General features: G+C 38.4%; 1 protein-coding gene across 3 annotated transcripts in view; it reads right to left on the reverse strand.

The window, feature by feature from the left end:
* Window positions 1-8299: 8299 nt before the first annotated feature.
* The window catches only part of LOC137261745 (tetraspanin-4-like), a 41167-nt gene continuing 28391 nt past the window's right edge, over window positions 8300-21075 (reverse strand). For all 3 annotated transcript variants that reach the window (XM_067799529.1, XM_067799531.1, XM_067799530.1), the window contains exons 3-8: window positions 18442-18633; window positions 16984-17058; window positions 15633-15749; window positions 13986-14126; window positions 13693-13776; window positions 8300-13291 (exon numbers count right to left, since the gene is read on the reverse strand). In XM_067799529.1, the coding sequence (XP_067655630.1) occupies window positions 13226-13291; window positions 13693-13776; window positions 13986-14126; window positions 15633-15749; window positions 16984-17058; window positions 18442-18633 (675 nt within the window). In that variant the 3' untranslated portion in view covers window positions 8300-13225. The remainder of the gene's footprint in view (window positions 13292-13692; window positions 13777-13985; window positions 14127-15632; window positions 15750-16983; window positions 17059-18441; window positions 18634-21075) is intronic.

Here is a 21075-nt window from a genome sequence, read left to right on the forward strand (position 1 = left end):
GTACATCACGTTTACGAAATCTCACTTTCTGTAATTAAGTAAATCCTTATCTCACCATGTCCTCTAAACAATGTTCGTGGTTTGGATTGAAACTAATTGCAGAATGCTGTGACTGCTTTCAAAGGCGCGCCGGATCCGACACTCGTTTACCCATACAAAAGTTTGATGACACGATGTGTGACATATATCAGCGAAAATAGTGCACCTATATATCTACATATTTTCGTCCAAATTTTAGCTGACATCGAACTAGAATCTATGTATTATTCCAGCTACTGCTGACTTTAAGGTTTTTATAAATATAGTGTACATCTGCGCATTGAAAGATGTATTGATTCCGTATTTATCAACCCTCAATTTCGTTAAGAGTCGATCAGAAAAAATATCAGAACCATATTGTGAATATCGGCGCAGTTTCGTCAAGTCATGGAAATGTTTTTCGACTTGAATGCATTTCACTGGTTGAACGAGTGCTCTTTACCGGGCGTTGCCCACGCGGCTCTCTGCGGAGCAATTATCGCTCTATAAAACGCTTCAGCGCTGTCTCGCTATATCGCGGTGCATTCCTCCATCTCCCCTCGTTGACAGTCAACGACCTTTAGGGTTGGAGTTAGGCACCCTTTCTGATATTTAGGGAGCTGACACATATTTAAACATAACAACCCTTTACGATCCTTACTGTAGGGTTAAATATTACTATATACAAAATTGCTGCCCCCACCCCATACATTTATACTAAACTGATGCCCCGCCCCGTCCTCCAAAATAAAATGTGTGATCCACCCTTATAATCATCAACATTGAGCGCATGGTTGTGGGTTTAACGATAAATGGCAGCTTGCATGTGTGCCACAACCACGACTGCCCGAAAAGAGCCCTGTCAGATAATTACACAGTTAATACATGCCATCGTAAACCAGTAGCGTGAATCGATGATCATGGTGTCAGTCATTTGATCGTCTGGTCCAGACGTGATTATTAACAGACCAACACGAGCACGAATGAGTGAGTATGGTTTCATTGCGCTTGTGACAATATTCTAGTAACTTCACTGTCGGAGCCGCCAGAAATATGTTTCTCGTATAGATAATATGTCCTTGTGGGGAATCGAACCCGGGTCTTCAGCGTGACGACCGAAGGCTCTAACCACTAGACCACCAAACCGCTCACTCAAACACATAAAGTCACGAGTCTATTCTGATTAAATGCACATTCAACAGTTTGGGATGACTGTTCAGTTGTAGATATTTACAGGTAATCAAACACTGGATTTCAACGCGTCATCAACACGAGAGAAAATCCAGCGTCATATTTATGAAACAATATTCCTAGAAAGACCATTAAAGGTTGCGATGGTTAATGCAATGCAGCATCCGTTTTGGGTGTCTACCAACTCGAACGGACAATTTTCGTCAACGCATAATACAGAGTGAATAAGCGCGGGTTGAGTTCAATGAGGGGTGCTGATATTTTTGCTTACCGAATTATAAACAACTTAGTGTGCAAATATCTTTTTCGAACTATGAATACCATTCATTGTGTAATATAAGTTTAACCTCAAAATGTAAAAACATCACCGTGAGTTGAAATTCGTTGAACCAGAGATGTAGCCCGACGATCTCTGATCTCTGTGACTTGCAATTCATGTTTTAAGCTAAACATGATGTGAAATGAGGCTTAAGTATATTAGCACACATGACGAAACGCATGCGTGTGTATGTATGGCTGCTTGCACTATCCCAGACCCTAGCAGGTGTCATAGTGATAGCGTACTCAGATATCATGTTAAACAGGAGTGAGTGAGTTTGGTTTTACCCTACACTCAGCAGTATTCCAGCTGTATGGCGGCGGTCTGCCAATAATCGAGTCTGGGCCAGATTATACAGTGGTCAACAGCATGAGCATCGATCTACGCAACTGGGACAGAATGACGTGTGTTTACCAAATCAGAGAGTCTGACCACCCGATCCTGTTACTCGCCTCTTACGACAAGCATGGGTTACTGAAGATTAGTTATAACCCAGATCAGGTCAGGAATACCCTATTCAAATACATTACTGAACTCCGTGGTTAAGCGCTCGTTCGTCACACGGAAAACCCGGGTTCGATTCCCCACATGAGTACAATATGTGAAGCCCATTTGTGGTGTCCCGCGCCGTGATACTGCTGGAATGTTGCTAAAGCGGCGTAATACCAAACTCATTCATTGACGCCTAGTGACCATACATATTGCAGGGTCGAGGAACACATGGGCGGTCATGCTGTGAGCGACCCGAGTGGAACAGTTAGCAGCAGCAAGTCAACTGTAACACCGGTCCATAATAGCAACTGCAACACCGGGTGTGTCAGTAGTGAGTCGTATATCAGAGAACTGAGTGAATCACTTGGTCTACCGATTCATGGTAGTAGTGAGAAAATACTTAGACCAGACATTGAGTTACAGTTTTCTGGATCCCGTAATGGACAGAACACCGTCAAGGACCTATGTCCTGACTTAAAGATAACGGTTGACGTGGACCGTGAATGGAACCGTACGGTCAACGGCCAAACAACTAACTCACCGGATGGTAGTTTCAGAGCAGCACCTCCCGGGCAACGAGTTGCCCGTTTCTTCATTGGACGGATCCACATGGATGCAAAGGAGTCTGACATTAGAGACTACTTAATGAAGCACAATGTCAGGGCGTCTTTTCACTATGAGGAAACTTGTTGAAGATCCTACCTTTTGGCCTGATGGTATCATTGTCCGTAAATGGATACCGAGGTCACAATTGTACAACAACAAGGCTACATAATGATGGGAGTTGATATCATTACTCTCATGTGCTGGAACTGTCGGGGTGTCTCAACCAATGTGCCCTATCTCAAATCATGCCTCTCACAGTATGATGTGGACATTTGTGGACTGAGTGAACATCAACTCGGTTATCATAAACCTCCATTTATTAACACAAATTTCTGATCCATACCAAGGATACTCTACAACAGGGATAGGTCACTCGCTTGCTTTCTTTACCATTTGTACTAATTAACGTGTGCCTCGTCATGCTCCAGCGCACACAGTGACTTGGCTTGTTCCCAGTGCAACTTCAGTTGTGTTTAACCAGGGAGACTATATAGAGTATGTACGTTGTAGATTATCACTGGTTTAACAGAACTTCAGCCAGTTTATTGTATCAGTCGGAATTTTACAATGAATGAATGCATGCATTTTAATAAGAATTAAGAGCAAGAATTATGTGAATGAATGAATGACAGAAAGAAAAAAAATAAAAGAAAGAAGTCCATATGTGAATGAATGAAATAATAAATGACACACCGCGGCCTCCCCTCCCAAAACATGTTAAAGAAGGTAAAAGTACCGTGAGAACACGTGTTAACATCAGCTGTCCTTTTAAAAAATCTACTTTGAAACATTTTTGTTTACATTAATAATTAATTCAGATATCTTATTGCATGTGGGGAATGGAATGGACATTAACAAAATGTTAACTGACACTATCACACTGCCCTCAAACACGAAGTGTAAAACTCTCACAAAGCGTTCTAAAACACCTTTCCATTTTTGTCCAATAATAAGATCAACAAGAAAGAAAGAAGTTATGCAACTATAACCCTCAAGCATCAATGGCGAATCAGATCAAATCGGCAATATGTCATATTTATCACACACCTCAAATACACCCTAACATTTTGTTTTAGATTATGGAACTGTCACTATTACTTGCAAACACATTTCACCTGATAGTATATTCCCCTCATAGGAATTAAAGGTGTATGTGAAAGATGTATTTGAAGTAATAACTAGAAACACTCAAACAACGGCGTGTAGTATTTCAATGGTGGATCAGATCAGATCGCCGATATGTCACATTTTTCACACACCTCAAATACACCCTAACATTCTGTAGGTTATGAAACTATCACTATTACTTGGAAACACAGTTCACCTGATAGTATATTCTCCTCATATGAATTAAAGGTGTATGTGAAAGATTTTTTTCAGGAAGTAACTAGGAATACTAAAACAACGGCGTATAGCATTTCAATGGCGAAATGTTACATTTTTCACACACCTCAATTACACCCTAACAATTTTTTAAGTCATAAAACTGTCACTGTTACTTCCGAATACATTTCAACTAAAGGTATGTTCTCCTTCAAAAAATTAAACGAATGTGTGAAAGAAGTCTTTATCGGCACAATTTAGTCTATCTTCGCGGTGAATCGAGAATAGAAGCCAGTGAGCTATAACTTTCAGACTTGAAACTTTACTACAAATCTACTGTCCTAATACGGACACTAATACCAATTATTTGACTTAAACTGAAGTGACAAAATAATTAACCCATCTTTCACATGTTGGATATCAGTTGTTATAACACTCAGCGAACGTAATCAACTGTTGAAAATAAACCGGGCTCAATCTTAAATACTACGCTGCCACCGTATTGGCTACACTGGTTACGTAACGACCCGAGACATACGTTCAGCGGCTTTTCGAGGAGTTTCTTCTCCCCTCTATATAGGCTCCCTGTTCATACTCAGTATTTGCCAGATGTTTCGGAGATGGTCAACTATTGCCTGCTGGTTTCTTTGCATCTAGAGATGGTGTAGCTTTGCTTAGATCTAAGTGATTCCAGTGCTGTTGTCAGGAGATACCCAGTGACCATGATTTCTTCGTTGGTGTTGAGATTCACGTTCCTGGATGCACACCGTTATACATATATTCAATGTGTACCTACCGGCTGTGACTAGACCTAATGAGTTGTTCTTTACTTGCCTTGACATTGTCGATGACATATTTGCTGCCTACTCAGAACTCGGTGAAGTAATTATCATGGGGGATCTAAATACAAAAATCAAATGTGCTCATTATGGATTCACAGAAAATGTCCGATCAAGGAGAATGAACGAGACAATTCAAAGGTCAGGCCTTACTTCAGTGAACACTCTAGACCTCTGTTCAGGTCCAACCTGGACCTTCTGCTCTTATCAGGATGGACCACGCATTATAACTGACCACATCTTGTTACCTGAGTCGACCCTGAGTGATGTTTGGAATCGTGTGCGGTCAATCAGAGGGGGGCACAAGTCAACACTTTCCCTGATATTACATCAAGGGACTGTGCATTGTGATCCAGAAGCCATATTTGATGCTTGGGCTAGTCATTTTCAGGATGTATATGCTGCCAAAGACCGAGACAATTTCAATTCTTCCTTCTGTAAGCAGATGGAATCCCTAGTTGAGGAGATCCGTGTTAAATGCAACGAAGAACGTGATCCACAACCAACGAAATTCACAGAGTTGGAAGTCACTGAGTGCTATGCCAAGCTGAAGAACAATAAGCCGGTGGTGCTGACAAGATCGTATACGAACACCTAAAGTATGGTGGCAGAACCCTGATGTTTAACTTGGCAACTCTCTACAACATCATTCTCGAATCTGGACATATCTCGTTAGCTTGGCGTGAGAGCATCCTGGTGCCTCTGTACAAAGGTAGTAATAAATCAAAGAAAGATCCGAACTCTTAGCGTGGCATATCACTCTCCCCTGTGTTGTCCAAAGTGTTTGAAATGGTGCTCCTGTCTCGACTGGACGGTCTAAATCAAACTGACACCTTCTCTCACCCACAACAAATGGCATATCAATCTCAGTTATCTGCCCTTCACACATCCTTCAATCTGCAAGAGACCATACACATCACCACGAGCGAAAGGGGGATATCCACGTTGTGTTCCTGGATACATCAAAGGCCTTTGACACAGTATGGCACAATGATTTGAAATATAAGTTATTCGAGAGTGGAATCAAAGGTTCCTTGTGGAATGTTCTTGACGACATGTACACTGGAATGAGGTGTCAAGTGTTCCTTGACTTAATGTGTTCTAGGCCCATTCCCATGATGCAGGGCATCAGACAAGGTGGTGTGCTGTCAGGGAAGTTGTATCTGCTGTACATAAACTCCCCGCTCCAGAAACTCTCTCAGTCGAATCTTGGTGCTGCTGTGTGTGCTGGTGCTGGACTTAAGGGTGTGTTCTCCCACCCAGGCAGAAGATGTAGCACTCATTTCATCAAGGGTTTCTGCCTTCAGAGAGATGGTGAGGATTTCAGAGGAATACAGCAACGACTGGAGATACCGACCGAGATCTCAACAGCTAAAGTAGGTTGAAGTTAAGTTGTATGACCAACCTCTGCCACGGAGGGATACAATCCGTCATGTTGGAATAATCTTGTCAAGTAACATGTCAAGCATAGAGCATGTGACGTGAGCTGCCATTTCCTTGCGGTCCGGCGTGAGATCACTGACAGCTTGTGGGTTTCACCCACGATTTACAAACCCAATCATCAGCCTGACAGTTGTAAGCCGTGTGTTTCTTCCCAAAGCCCTGTATGGGTCGGAGATGAGGACTAACCTTTCCAAAGCTGAGAACTTAATGCTGGAAAGTATTAAGTAAGTCCAAGACCTACCTCCTACCACTTGAATTGATAGTTGTCTTGGACTCCTTGGAGTGTTGCCCCTAGAGGCAGTTATAGATCAGTGGAAGTTGTGTTTCCTGTGTGGTCTCTTGAACATGAACCACAAATATCTCCTTCACAAACTGATCGTATCCTGGTTGATGTGCTACTTACACAACGTCTCATCATCATCGGTCGGATATGTGCCTGATGTAATCAGGGTGCTCAAGAAATACCTACTCTATTGTCACTTGGAAAAATTCCTAGAATCAGGATCCTTCTCGGGGCGTTCGAAGTGGAGAAGAATAGTGAAGACGTCAGTCAGAGAGTATCATGTGGCACAGTGGAACAGTCCCCTGGCAGATGACACTGGCCTTCACAAGTTCCATCGGATACATCGCCGGTTTGAAGTCCATCCTGCATGGACGGTGTCATTGCTTGACACATCACCCAGACAGCAAGCTGACTTTGTTATCAAAGTTTGCGCGACAGTGATAGACTTGTGTGAAACAAGTGTCATCGGTGTGGTTTAATGTATGACCCCCTTACTCACGCCATAGTTGTATGTGGATACACAGAGGCAACTCGGGACGAACTGTGGTTAGGCCTAATCAATGTCGAACCAGTTGAATTCAACGTAAAACTTCACAACATGACCCCAACGGAACTGACTGATTGCTTGCTGTCATGTACAACCAACTTTCCCCTAATCAAAGAGGACTTGACTCAGTTTACAACTCTGTGTGTAAAATACATCAGCATGATGTACAAGGCTGATGTATTCAAACGTGATATTATCTCAAATGTGTATGACATTAGTACATAAATACTGTTTTCTGTCTTGTACTCTTCATCATGGAGGAATAAAGACTATATATGTTGATAAAGGGAGAGACCAGCGACCCAATAACCTTGCTTGTCATAAGGAGATTAATGAGATCAGGCCCCGACTTCTCGAAACAAACTTAAGTCTGTGTTTTGACCTAAGTCTGAGATTTTACTCAAATTTGAGAAAACGCATTTCTCAGAATGAACTGAAATCGGCACAAAACTCAAAATATAGGAAACAATTTGAGTTTTGTGAAAAGATGACTTAATTTGTTTGGGTTTTACATTTTAAAAATGCAGCTGTTTTAAATTGTGAAACTCAGTTTGAGATTTGAGTGACCTAACTCCCATACCATGACACAGACTTAAGGTAGTCTTACACCAAGGTGACCGTCACTCTCATACCTTTACACAGACCTAAGGCAGTCTGGCACTAAGGTGACTACAGACTTAAGGTAGTCTTACGCCGTAGTGACCATCACTCTCATACCTTTACACAGACCTAAGGCAGTCTGGCACTAAGGTGATTTAACTCCCATACCATGACACAGACTTAAGGTAGTCTTACACCAAGGTGACCGTCACTCTCATACCTTTACACAGACCTAAGGTAGTCTTGCTCTAAGGTGACTTAACTCCCATACCATAACACAATAACACAGACTTGAAGCAGTCTTACACTAAGGTTGTTTTATACAACATCACTCATGTCATGAGGCTGTCATTAGGCTCACAGGATCGGTTGTTCAGGTGTGCTAACTTGGTTGACACGTCTTTCATTCCTACTGCTCAGACTGCTCATCATTGGATTGTCTTGGCTAGACTCAAATATCTACACCACTCCATATAGTTGTAATATTGCAGACTGTGATGTTAAACAACACAGCTACCAACTTTGTTCAATGGCACCATAAGCCACTTGTGTGCTTTATAAGCTAGAAGACCCGGGCAGCACTTTGCTCCTATGAAAGACCACAAGTTCATGGTACAAATAATCACCAACCATACATATATTGTTTACATCATTTTAATACATTTTTGACAATAGGTACATAGTAAATTCTCTAAATGCATGAGGTCACATTCAATCTTATGAAAAATCAAACATTCTACTTGAACACATCATCTCTCTGCTTGGTTGTGATGGTAATGTGCTGGAGTAAAGTATCTGATTTTTATCAGATGGGTCACATATACATAACCGTGCTGTACACACATGAAACAGATAACATTAATCAAAAACATGCTCTACAGTAGGTATTGCTGGTAGGAAAAAAAGGTGGGTCCAATACAGTATGCCTAAAAACACATACATGTTCTAATAAAGAGATTTCATGCTATATATATATGTTTATGCAGTTTTACGCAGAAAGTTCAGAAATTTCAGTCAGGCTTAAGCCAACCGTTTCCTCATTTCACATATTGTTTTGCCCTAAGCTGAGGATACATCAATAAAAAGAAATATATACTGAAATAACAATAAAAATGAATAAAAACAACAAAATTTCAATTCAACACAATTTCTACATTTTCACTTACTTCTTAAGGAAAGGATCATTTCAGTCAAATAGAACACTAACGATATTTGACATATTTCTTTACTTTTGTCAGAATTACTGGTTCATCTCTATAAAACATGAAAAAATATTTTTGCAAAAATATTAGTAGTGAAACTGAACTATCCTGGGTGATATCCAACAAAACACATTACTCTTTGTAACACAGTTAGATAAACAAGGTAATATCAGCTGATATCGACATTGGGTTACAGTGTAACCAGATAATATAAGTTCATTGATGTGCATTATGATCATGCTAAAATAAAGCTTTACTGGAAACAGACAAAAAACTCAAATGCATTTATTATTTTCATAATTGCACATGCTCAAGAAATCAGTGCAACTAACATTTTATAGGAGAAAAATATAAAAAAAGCTGCTATTCATTATTTTACTGTGACTGGATTATACACAAACTGATTTGATCAATCATAGGTTAAAAATACAACCTCCAGTCAAAAGAGATGTGTTTTTGGTTCCCAAAGTCTATTTAGTGAGTGTAATTTAGAATTTCACCGCTTTTATCAACATTTGAGCAATATCACCGAAGGCAGCACCAGAAATGGGTTTTACACTTTGTACTTATGTGGGGATTCAAACCCAGGTTTTTGCCATGATGAGGGAATGCTTTAACCACTAGGCTACCCCACTGCCCAAATTCTATTGTACTTCAAATACAGACTGTTGCAGATCTTGTGAAATCTGCACATCTTTATTTGAAGTTTGACAAACTATTTCATTTTGAAAAATTGTGCTCATAATGACATGACGTATCATATTTGCCATAATAAATGACCAGCATGCGTAGAAAAATATTAACATGGGTGCTTACGAATATGATACTGATCTGAAACACTGTACAGGAGCATGTCATGCAGAAAACACACCATATATATCTAGTAAACATGCATTTATGTGAATTGTTAGTGACATGGTATTCTATCTCTAAAGTATGAATTTTAAGATCAAAAGTACTCTCAGTATTGTAGCAGATAACAAAAAGCACTACGAAATCATATATAAAAGAAGCACCTCCAGTTATAGTCTGGTGATGAGCTCAAACATAAATAAACTTCGAAACCATATGCTTGGGAGAAAAAGGCTTATATGATGCATGGAATGTGATGGTTTTCAAGCATAAACATGTAAAGAAATTTTGTAAACGACATTAATAATAAACCATGGAATAGAACATGATAAAGTCCTGAAAACTGACTTGGCTGTCATGTGCTGGTGTAAAGGATCATGTTGTTTTCTTGAAACAATGTACTGTTTACATCACAATTCATTCTTAAATATATTTTCTTCAGTGGTATAAAATCTTATAATTCATGATAATACATTGTTTCATACAACTATCCAGCACCTCTTTCTCCTACACTTAAACAGACTTAAAACCTTTTCCAGCATAGTGTAGCTATCATTTAGTTGAGTTTTTCAATAAAACTGAAAGGTGAATACCTGCTGTAAGGTAAACATTTTCGATGTCCTATATCAAATAAGCAGTGAAGTTATCACCATTGTCCTTTCATAAATGTTCTGTCGCTATAAATGAATAATATTTGACCAGCAAATACAGAATTCTAGCATACAAAATCTACATCAAGTCAGTCAGCTGTCCATCAAATACAAAACAATGCCCTTTTGTCTCAACACGACATAAAATACCAACACAGGGTCCATTGTACGCCTATTTTGTTTGTTCTGACTGTTTTACCACAATGCCATTTAATTGAATAAATAACAATCCCATCCATAATGGTGTGAGGGGACCAGGTTTCATCCAGTTTACTTGTGAAGGGAACTGAACCTGGCTAAAGGCTGGTTAGGCTAAAACGTCACCAACCAGACCACCCTAGTGTGTCAGGTTAAAACACACCAGTACACAGAAAGTTAACACTCAATTTCACAGGTACTTTAGGCAATCATATAATGATGTGAAAATTATAATACATTAATGGAAATACACTTCCAGGTTGCAGTGAAGATGTATGGTAAGGCTGCAGCACTATTCAATTGCACAATACAGTTTATCAAACCTACAGAGACAGTGAGGAATATCGGGATATCAGTCATTGTGGCTATTTACAATATTTACAACAGTCATCATACAAATGATCATAAAGAATACTCAAAGACTTAACAATTCTAATCTATTTTCCTTTATTGCCCTCTTCACAAGAAATTTGGAAGAAATTGGACAAATGTACTGGTGTTATTGACTGACAATGGATGATATACTACTTTGATAATATTTTCCTTACTACATTTTGAATTAAAATGTAGAATATGCCTTTTTTTAACAAAGTTCATGAGATTGTCAACTTTTGCATATACAAGTCACCTCATAATATCAACATATTTTAAATAAATTATTTCAGATCCACTGTATGCGAGATAAAGTATTTACAAAAATGCCATTTATATATTTGATTCTCACAAACATTAGTTGTCACGAATGCTGAAGGTATATTAAAGCAGGTGCTACCCCTTGGAATGTCTTCATCACAACAGAAGCAGAAAAATGAAATTGTGATCCTTTCTCATATCTACAGCTAACCATTAAGAAAACCATGAAACAGTTATTAAGTACATGCTTATTCATTGACAAACTGAATCTCATGGTTGTCTTTAACAATGCCATCCTAACATACAGTTAGCGTACTGGACAGATCTACAATCAGCCGAGGCCTAAAACACTATATGGAGAAAGTTTTGTGTCTTTTAACATCAAAAACATTTCCCAAACGAAATTCAGTGAACATAAGTAATAAAACCATTAATAAAAAGGTACTAGGTATTCCCATGTCAGCAGAAACAAAATCTATTTTGACATCACCTTTTCAGTTTTTCAGGTTGACATAAAGAAGCATTTGTTAATTTCTTAAAGGTACATGTTTTCTGAAGGACTGACATTACAGGGTGGTTGTAACATGTAACTTCAATAAAATCTAATAAACTTGAATGAAAATAACAATGTACCATATTGGAAGTAATAAGTGATGAATTCTTTTAACTCCAATTATATAGTGTGAAAGCAAAACTGTGTCATTTATTGAAGAAAGATTCCAGAAATTTCCTTTGAACAAGCTGTAAATACCTTTCCAAACATATGCCCATTTTACTTTTAGTAGTTAAAGGAAAATTCTCATGGAACAGTAAAGTAATGTAGAAGGCAAAGAAAATATAAATGATTATTTCAGCTTGCATTTTAAACTAGAAACAATTCAAATCCCAGAATTTTGAAAAGGTGTTATTTAGTGACATGTAGGGTTGGTGTTAGTAAATTTTCTACTTGTATATCTGCTCCTAAGATCACCAACAAATGTAATGACTAGGTTTACACACTCTGTAGTAAGATCAGGAGGAGACTGTTTATAAATGACAAAGGTTAGTTTGTAAACATCTTGTATGATGTTTTATGCATTTAGAACACCTTAAGAAGTTTCCTTTACAGACATTTGATACATGGAGTCATAATATCTCAGCATGTATGTACAAGGGGTAGCTGTTGACATACAATTTTCAGTACATGTGTCTACCAGACATTATGCTTGAGCATATCCAGAGACAGAACTACTACTGTCCTGAAACAACCTCTCACAACACAACACATATAAACCTCTCACAACACAACCACACTTAATAATCTGACAAGGGCTCATCTCACACATACTTCTGAAGACTATGACAGGGTAAATTTTGGCTCTCATCATAAATTAATAATTTCTGCAACCATCTACAGTATATGATACACATAGTGTAAAAATTGCTAAACTAAATAGTCTTGTTCTATATATGAAGGAAAAAGGTGTTTTAAAAGAAATATATTCCAAAAAATGTTATTAATTTGGATTATTTACTGTATATCAAGAAACTAATGTGAAAAATGTGTCCTTTGATTCAAATAAGGTAATAAACTATTGTCTGGACATATCAAACTGAGAGTCAGATCATGATCACAACACATATACGAAAATGTCAAATACATGAACAATAGTTGTGGAGAATATATAACCCATTTACAAAACCATTTGGACTTTTCACTATTTTTGACATTTGAACTAATCAGTCCCAAAATGGGAAAGCTACATTCATAAAGAAAGTATATCATACTGTTCAACTGCTCTCTAGCTAGTTCCATAGGTGTTGAAACTGGATTTACTTTGGTGACACATTAATTTCTTGACTTGCAGTATTCCATGAGCAAAAGGGAGGTAACTCTCCCCAATCTATAGATCGTTGCTGAAGAAAATCCATGGTGGGTGGTTGTCTGAGGTACAGTCAGGCAATCCAGGAAAGGAATCTTTGGCGCGTTGATGAACACGGAAGTTTCTTTTTCATGGTAAATGCACTTTTTGTGAAATAGTCTCCATGATTACAGCATAAACTTCTTGCTTCGAAGATAACAGAACAAAACAACAGCAGCAACCATAGCCAAAATCTGTGGAAATAAGAAATGGATGTGAGTTCAGCACTGTACAAGGTCATCATAGTTCTAGCTTCACAGCATACCGCATGTTTATATCAAACCAGTTCTTTGGTAAATAGTACACTTTGACTGAGTTGCCTGGAGCATATTATTTCCTTTTATTGTCAAGACAATGTCTTTATGAAAGAAAATGTTTGAAACACTGCAATGTATTGAGATTCCTATACATTATGGATTTATGATGATGTCTGCAGTTGGGTCAAAGTGCAGGACAGGGTGTAATCCCTAACCTGCCCCTTCCAGAACCCATCCCAGTTGCCGCCAACACACCTAGTACACATCTGACATTTGGGGGGCATTTCAGTTAACCTACATGATGCCAATTGTAATTCAGACAACAAACGTTTGCCTACCTGTATGACACCCACTGTAATTCCTACCACTCCCAGAATGTACATGTTCCGTACAAACCAGTACTCGATCTCTCCGAGACACCCCTGAAACAGGCACAGCAGTTGGATGATCATCCCCAGAACAAGCACACAATATGGCCAACAGCTATACAGGGGTCAAACAGTCAATGCCAAGACATTCTACGCCCTGAACATCATCATTCCTCAGCTGTGCATCAACCTACCTGGTTACTAATTAACCATTCAAGCAGGACAGTCTCTAAATGTGTTATTTTGATAAAGGTATAGCTTACCCTCTCAAACCAGAATGACTTGTCAAGTTTCCCACAGAACTCAACAGGATGTAGGCAGCAGGAGTCTGGTACTCGCATGGCCTGCGGCCACGCCTTGATGTGGTACCAGTCTGTGAAGTTGTCCACACCACAACACTGTAGCTGTTGACAGAGAAGTTTGTGGTCATCAAGAACAGACACAGACACAGACAAGAGATGTAGGATTTTGAAATAGTATGGATGCAAATAGCCAACCTCAGAGGAAAAAACTTGTTCATTAATACAATACATAGGTAGACTGAAAAATGGTGAGTGCATACTCTCTGCAATTCCATTTCTACCTACCAGTGGTTAATATACTCCACAAAAAAAAGGTGAAGGACACCCATGTTTTCAATATTAAGTATTTTATAGTTCATATCATGACCCATATGATAAATAATATATTGTATACTGAATATATGGGTGTCAAGGTCATCGGAGGGGTGATATGATGTGTACCACAGTGTTAATCTATCTCAATACAACATATTTCTCCTTGTATGAAGTACAAAACCCCATCAAACTAGAAAAGTAAAACATTTTCATTTCCTAAACCATATATTCATTTACCATGTTTACCAGACTGTACATTTTGAAAAATGCATTGATAAATTTCAGAATGGAACGTGTCATTATCCAAACATTTCGTTACTCCACAATCCGATTCAACTTATATCACATCTGCCTTGATCATGTAAGTATATTTTTCTAGCTACCTGATTAGTCTAGAGGTGGTCATGTGACCACTGACCGAAAAGCATACTGACACCAATCCAGGTCTGACCAAAACTCATCCTGACTTGACTTACTACAAATAGATTTTGAGAGACCTGGATGAGGACTCCCATATGATTCAACCAAAGATATTGCTTTGCTTCACTGCATTCCCGCTTCATTCGTACTGCTGACATACCGTTACTGGTTTCTAATGAAAATACAATCACTTTTCTTGACTAAATATGGAAGCTTTTAGAAGCTTGTTTTGGGGTAATTACAAAACAAAACAAAAATAAAACGGTGAATTTGGTCAATACCTGTGTTTATGGACCAATATCACTTTTTGTGGGTCTAAAAAACAGGTATTGACCGAATTCTCCAGCTTATGTTTGTATAACATCAAAAGTTTAGACTCACTAGTGTAAATGTATCCACTTACTTCAGTCAACTGTTCTAAACTAGATTTTGCAAAATATTCAACATCATTTAAAGGTACTATTTAATGAGGTACATGAAGTGATGCATGATAAAACAAATTCTTTATGTTGAAAAGTTTACTGTCATGAGTTCAATAAATTATGAAACTGCATGAAAATTGGTGAAATCTTAACAAAACTTTACATCAAAACACAACTGTTCACATGCATGTCATTTGCACATGCTTTTCAGCAATATGATGCATGGTCCTCATGTAATTCATCTGCATAAAGTTAGCAATTGGTTCCCCTTAGTTAGCGGAGAAATTCATCTTTGAAGTAACCGTACATATATACATAGCATACAGTGAAAGCTTCAAGTGAGTCTACACTTTATGACAGGGAGGATATATACACAAGCTTGAGTAATGATCACATCATCAGTATATGATATCAGAGAATAATAATGGTGTAAATGGTGCTGGTGACTTACGTCAGTCTGTAGGGAGTCGATGACCTCCATCCAGCCGTCTGTGTTGGGGTCCTGTATGGACGGGGTGTAGTCATGGCGGATGCTGGCCAGCAGCTCTTTCTTTATCATCATCTGCACCTGCCATTGTAACACATCAGTTAGAGATACAACCCAATACTACTGGTGTGATACCATACGTATCTGAAAGCTAGGGGGGCAATAACATATACATTCCCATACTATGGTTGCCATACAATACTTATTCCTACACTATGGGTGCAACAGAACATGCATCCCAATACTATGGTTGCAGAACGATACTTATTCCAATACTAGGGTACAATAAGAACGATATCCCTATACTAGAGGTGCAATATGATACACATCCTAATACTATGGTTGCAGTACGATACTTATCCCAATACTAGGGTACAATAAGAACGATATCCCTATACTAGAGGTGCAATATGATACACATCCTAATACTATGGTTGCAGTACGATACTTATCCCAATACTAGGGTACAATAAGAACGATATCCCTAGACTAGAGGTGCAATATGATACACATCCTAATACTATGGTTGCAGTACGATACTTGTCCCAATATCTGGGTGCAATAAGAACGATACAGAGAACAATAAGGGTTGGTCTGACCTAACGCTCACCACATACCTCATGTGCATTTGTTTCACTGTACCAGCTACTGTGCTTACCCCCTTGTAATACAAACCAATAATAGGTGTTTGAAAGTGTGATCCTTGGTTAAACAACTTTTATCCTAACTTGAATAAAAATCTAAGATTTCAATCTTCAGTTGGCAAGGCAGAATTATGAGGATTCACAATCTTAATTTCACTAAATTTTAATTACTGTTTTGTTTAAAGTGAAATTCATCTGTAAGTTTTCATGGCAAACAGAATATAATTGAGGTTGTTTCAAGGTTTTCTAGTAGAAGGGAGATAACTCTTTCAGTTTTGTTTTAAAATGGTGACATTTCTGAAAGTATTTTGCATCACAATTGTGCGGAAGATGTAATGTTGCTCTCTTTCTTACAAAAGCATCCTGTATTTTCTCAGTAACATTTCATATTTCAAATAAAATGTTCTCTTCATGTTCATAGCCATGTCATTACATTACTGAAAGAAACTAACATTTGGGTGTTATTCTTAGAAACTACTATCAGGCATGGTAAGCAGAAAATATCAACACTCACACATCTGATCATATTCAAACCATTCCCAGCATACATCCATTAAATTTTTTTACATATTGATCAAAAAGGACATTCATGACCTGTTTCAGTATTCACATTGTTGTACTGAAAGTAGTTCAATGGGATGATGATCTAAGGGAGATAACCCAAGAGTTACCTCAGCCTTCTTGACAAATCCCAGGGTCCCAGCAGTGATCTCCAGAGCAAAGATGAGCAGCACCATCACAAAATACTGAAAAAATTTGACAGAAATATAACAAAAAATAACAAGACACATAGCAGAGACAATTTTCAAATTGCCAGGATTCGGTAAAATAGCAGAAACAAGTTCATGCAGGGTTCTCTCGCAGATTACACTGCACTCAGCAATACTCCAACTATGTGACAAAAAACTGAGTCTGAACCAGACGATCTTGTGATCAACATGTGCAATGATCCAACCCATCATAAGGCAGTGAACTGCATAGAAGGTCTTTGCACCTAACCACCAACATATTTTTGAGCCAGCATACGTTCTTGGGGACCAACGAACAGAAAAAGATTTTTACATTTTTAGGGAATTGATCATGACAGTTAACAGTAAAATACTGAACAAATATGTATCTTCTTACTGGGCTTACATTCACACAAAGTTCATGACCTGTGGCCTAAGATTCTTCAGAACAGTATCTAAAACTTTTTGTAATATGTAATATGTAAAAAAGAATTCGGGATCTTTGAAAGGTTAAGGTTTGACACCAGAAAGGTCACAAGAGAGACCAATGTTTGAAGTATTGCTGGTCTGTTGTCCTTGCCTCCACAAACAAAACAAAGCCCATTCTGGCTCTGACCAGTCATGGGGATAACAGACACTAGCTGTAAGACACTCAATGGCTTGACAAGTGTGGAGAGTCTCTGCTTTAACTGTTGTCCTCTTTTCTGCCCTATCAATGAGATGCTGTAATTGTGTGGAACAACCAGTTCACAGCCTCTCAGAAAATGTCAGGGAATATATCCATGTGGTTTGCAAGTACAAGACCTACTTTATCTTGCTTGGACGCTGTAATTATATAATAACATCATAACGCATGGCAACCTATTCCCTGTAGCCTCAATCATTAGGACGTGCGCAGGGATACATTATCATCTGCTAAAAGTAGTCCGGCTTAGCACTATTTCAGCAGAAGACTCCTCTGTACATCCTGCAGTAATATTTACATAACTGAACCAAACAAGAGTTTATACAGATGCCAGTGTATTTGGAAAGTTATAGAACATGCTGGCACACTTGTATGAAGTACTGAATACAATATTTTCCCACAATTTCGACTACTATCATTTTGTTGGCCAAGAAAATGATTTTCACGTTTGTAACACTATTAGACTGTAAACAAAAGCAACAAAATCACACAAAAAAGAAAAAAACAAAGGAACAAACCACATGCTGCCTGATGCTTGCAGGAATAATAGAAACTGTTCAGCAATTTATCTTCATATAAGACTACTTGGCAACATGTTATCTTGTACAGAACAAACAGGACACCAGAATGTTGGAATTTACACTTTAAGAATGATTAATGAACATAAGTTAAAATCACTTGTATGATTTTTCTCCACCGATCAATAAGGCACTTACCCCAATCAGCATGCACTGGTTTTCAAGGAAGGCTCCACAACACCCGAGGAACCCCACAATAAGGATGATAGCACCGGCTGTGATGCACAGTGCAGATGCACTCAGGAAACTGTATGCAGGAAGCATGGACACAAACGGTCCACGGTTGAACTGCAGCCATATTCCCAGGGCAAGCACTCCACAGCCCATCAGCTGGAATCCAATATGGAAAACAGGTCAAACACAGATAGTTGATTCTTTATTTTCACACTTCATGCAGATGAAGTCAACCAACACCATGGCTGGGGACTGGGACATGTGGATATAAAGGGTGAAAACTGGCAGGAGTGAGGATTGGGATGGGATGAGGGATTGGGATTGCGATGGGGACTTAACTCATTAAGCCCTGGAGCCGCTCCACTGCCCAATATCTGGCACCCCTCGCTGACTGCCTGATTGCTGCGACGAGGCTAATTAGTGCTAATCATGCCTGATTTCCCTGGCAGGTCTCGGATATGACAGGGAGCTGTCTAGTCTCACAAACAAGCACTGATTATTTAATTGTGTCGTAAAGATGGAAAAGAGGCCGATGTGAATACATATATTACAGCATTTCATGTAATTTATTACATGTGTCCCTTATACCCCTTTGCCAGTGTGTGCTGTATTTTTATCAACACCTACGCGGTCTTTGTACGTATGAGATGAACAAATATACAAATTCCTCCTGTCTCTCTCATCGTATTGACTGAATTATAATATATTATTTATAATAGAGTTTAAAAAGAGGGGGGAACTTGCATTATAATCGTCTACATTTTTTGCCAATACATTGCTCGTGCTTACTGACCATTTCAAGGAAAGTATCAATAGGTGTGTAAGTAACATGGAGCATATAGAAATTTATAGTTTGTCACTGTGTTCATCTTAACTGAACGCTGTAAACATACATCACCATTCATACACATACATACTGCATGATACATTTATCATTACTCGATGCTAAACAAAGCTTCCCGTCATGTGATGGGATAAAATATCCTGAATGTAACGCATCATATCTCACTTACTCATTATGTTGGCTGATACTTTGACCAATCGTATCGTGAGAACCTGTCACATAGGAAGGGCAAGGTGATGGGGCGTGGCCTAAATTTCTGAAGGGCACGTTTGGTCATTCAGATTGGATACATTGATTTTTTATTGTATTGTTGACAAGTGGATATGTTGTGTTTTGGTTGTATATTTGAACTATCATGTAACAATTTGTGTATTGTCTGATATCGTGTCGCTATCAAGGTTCACCAGACTGCACCCATGTGTGCATATACAGTACAGAGAATGAAGCGTACGTAGCACCATCAAGTGGGTTGTCCGACAAAATAACAACACATGTTTATTTTACGCTTGTCCCGGGACAGTCCGTTCAATAAGGGAGTAGGGGCGTGGCTACGTATAAATTCTACCGGAGACTGTTGTTTCAAGACCAAAAGTAGCGCTAAATAATCTTATTACTGTAGTCTGAATGATGATACGCAAGGGTATCAACAACATGACTTATATGCTATCCTGCTATTACTGATGATGGATCAACGGATTTGTTGCTATATGTGATAATTACAGAGAAGTGTCAAGAAACTTTCAATAGCACATAAAGTAAGGGATTATGTAAGTGTGCCTTTCGTCACACATGTTTGGAATCTTTGTATGTAAGACATACTTAAACCAAATTATGTCCCACTCATATCATTGTGTGAGATTAAATTGTTCAAAACATCTATGTCAATGGCAGTAAAGAAGAATTTACGCACATGCCTAATAATCTATGAAAAAAGCGTTTTCGCTGATACATTGCTAGTGTTTACTGAATATTTTAAGGAAAGTACTGATAAGCTAGTCTGTGACTTACATATAACAGATTCACAGTTTGTCGCTTTAGTTCATCTAGATTTAACGCAGAAAATATACGTTATCGCACGAACATACATGTATGCATATTGTATAATGCTATTCCTTGCACATACATAAGACAAAGGGTCATAGGGTGGGCGTCATCAAAGTTCCCGAATAGGTCGTTTTGTATCTTAACTGTTCAATATACTCCCTGATTTGTTATCTATGACCAATCGTATCATGAGATACCTGTCACATTGGAAATGACAGGTGATGGGGCGTGGGCTAAATTTCCGAAGAGTACGTTCGGTCACTAGACAGCTTGGATACAGATTGACTATTGGTTAGATCGTTGACCAATCGATATGCTAGATTTTGGCTTTATCAACTCTAGCTATCATGAAAAGTTTGTGTATCGTGAACATATATAATCGTAAGGATGCCTGAAATGTACACGTAGAACTAACAAGCACTTTGACGAGTTTATTTTTCTTTGAAGCACTCAGAACGCTACAATCCGATTATTTTTACCCCGGATAACCCAATCCAACTATTGAGTAGAGATGGTATTTATTTGCATATACTTTTTGCGTACACTACTTGTACATGAAACATAATGGTTCGCTGAACATTTCAAATTAATCTGCACACTGTTACGAATAAATACCATAATTCAAGTACATGTATTATAGAATTTAAAAAAGTAACACGATACTGATTGATTGTGATGTATACACTTGAAGTTGAATCTCCCCAAATATT

Source organism: Haliotis asinina, chromosome 14 (genome assembly GCF_037392515.1).
Source record: "Haliotis asinina isolate JCU_RB_2024 chromosome 14, JCU_Hal_asi_v2, whole genome shotgun sequence".
Classification (NCBI taxonomy): Eukaryota; Metazoa; Mollusca; class Gastropoda; order Lepetellida; family Haliotidae; genus Haliotis; species Haliotis asinina.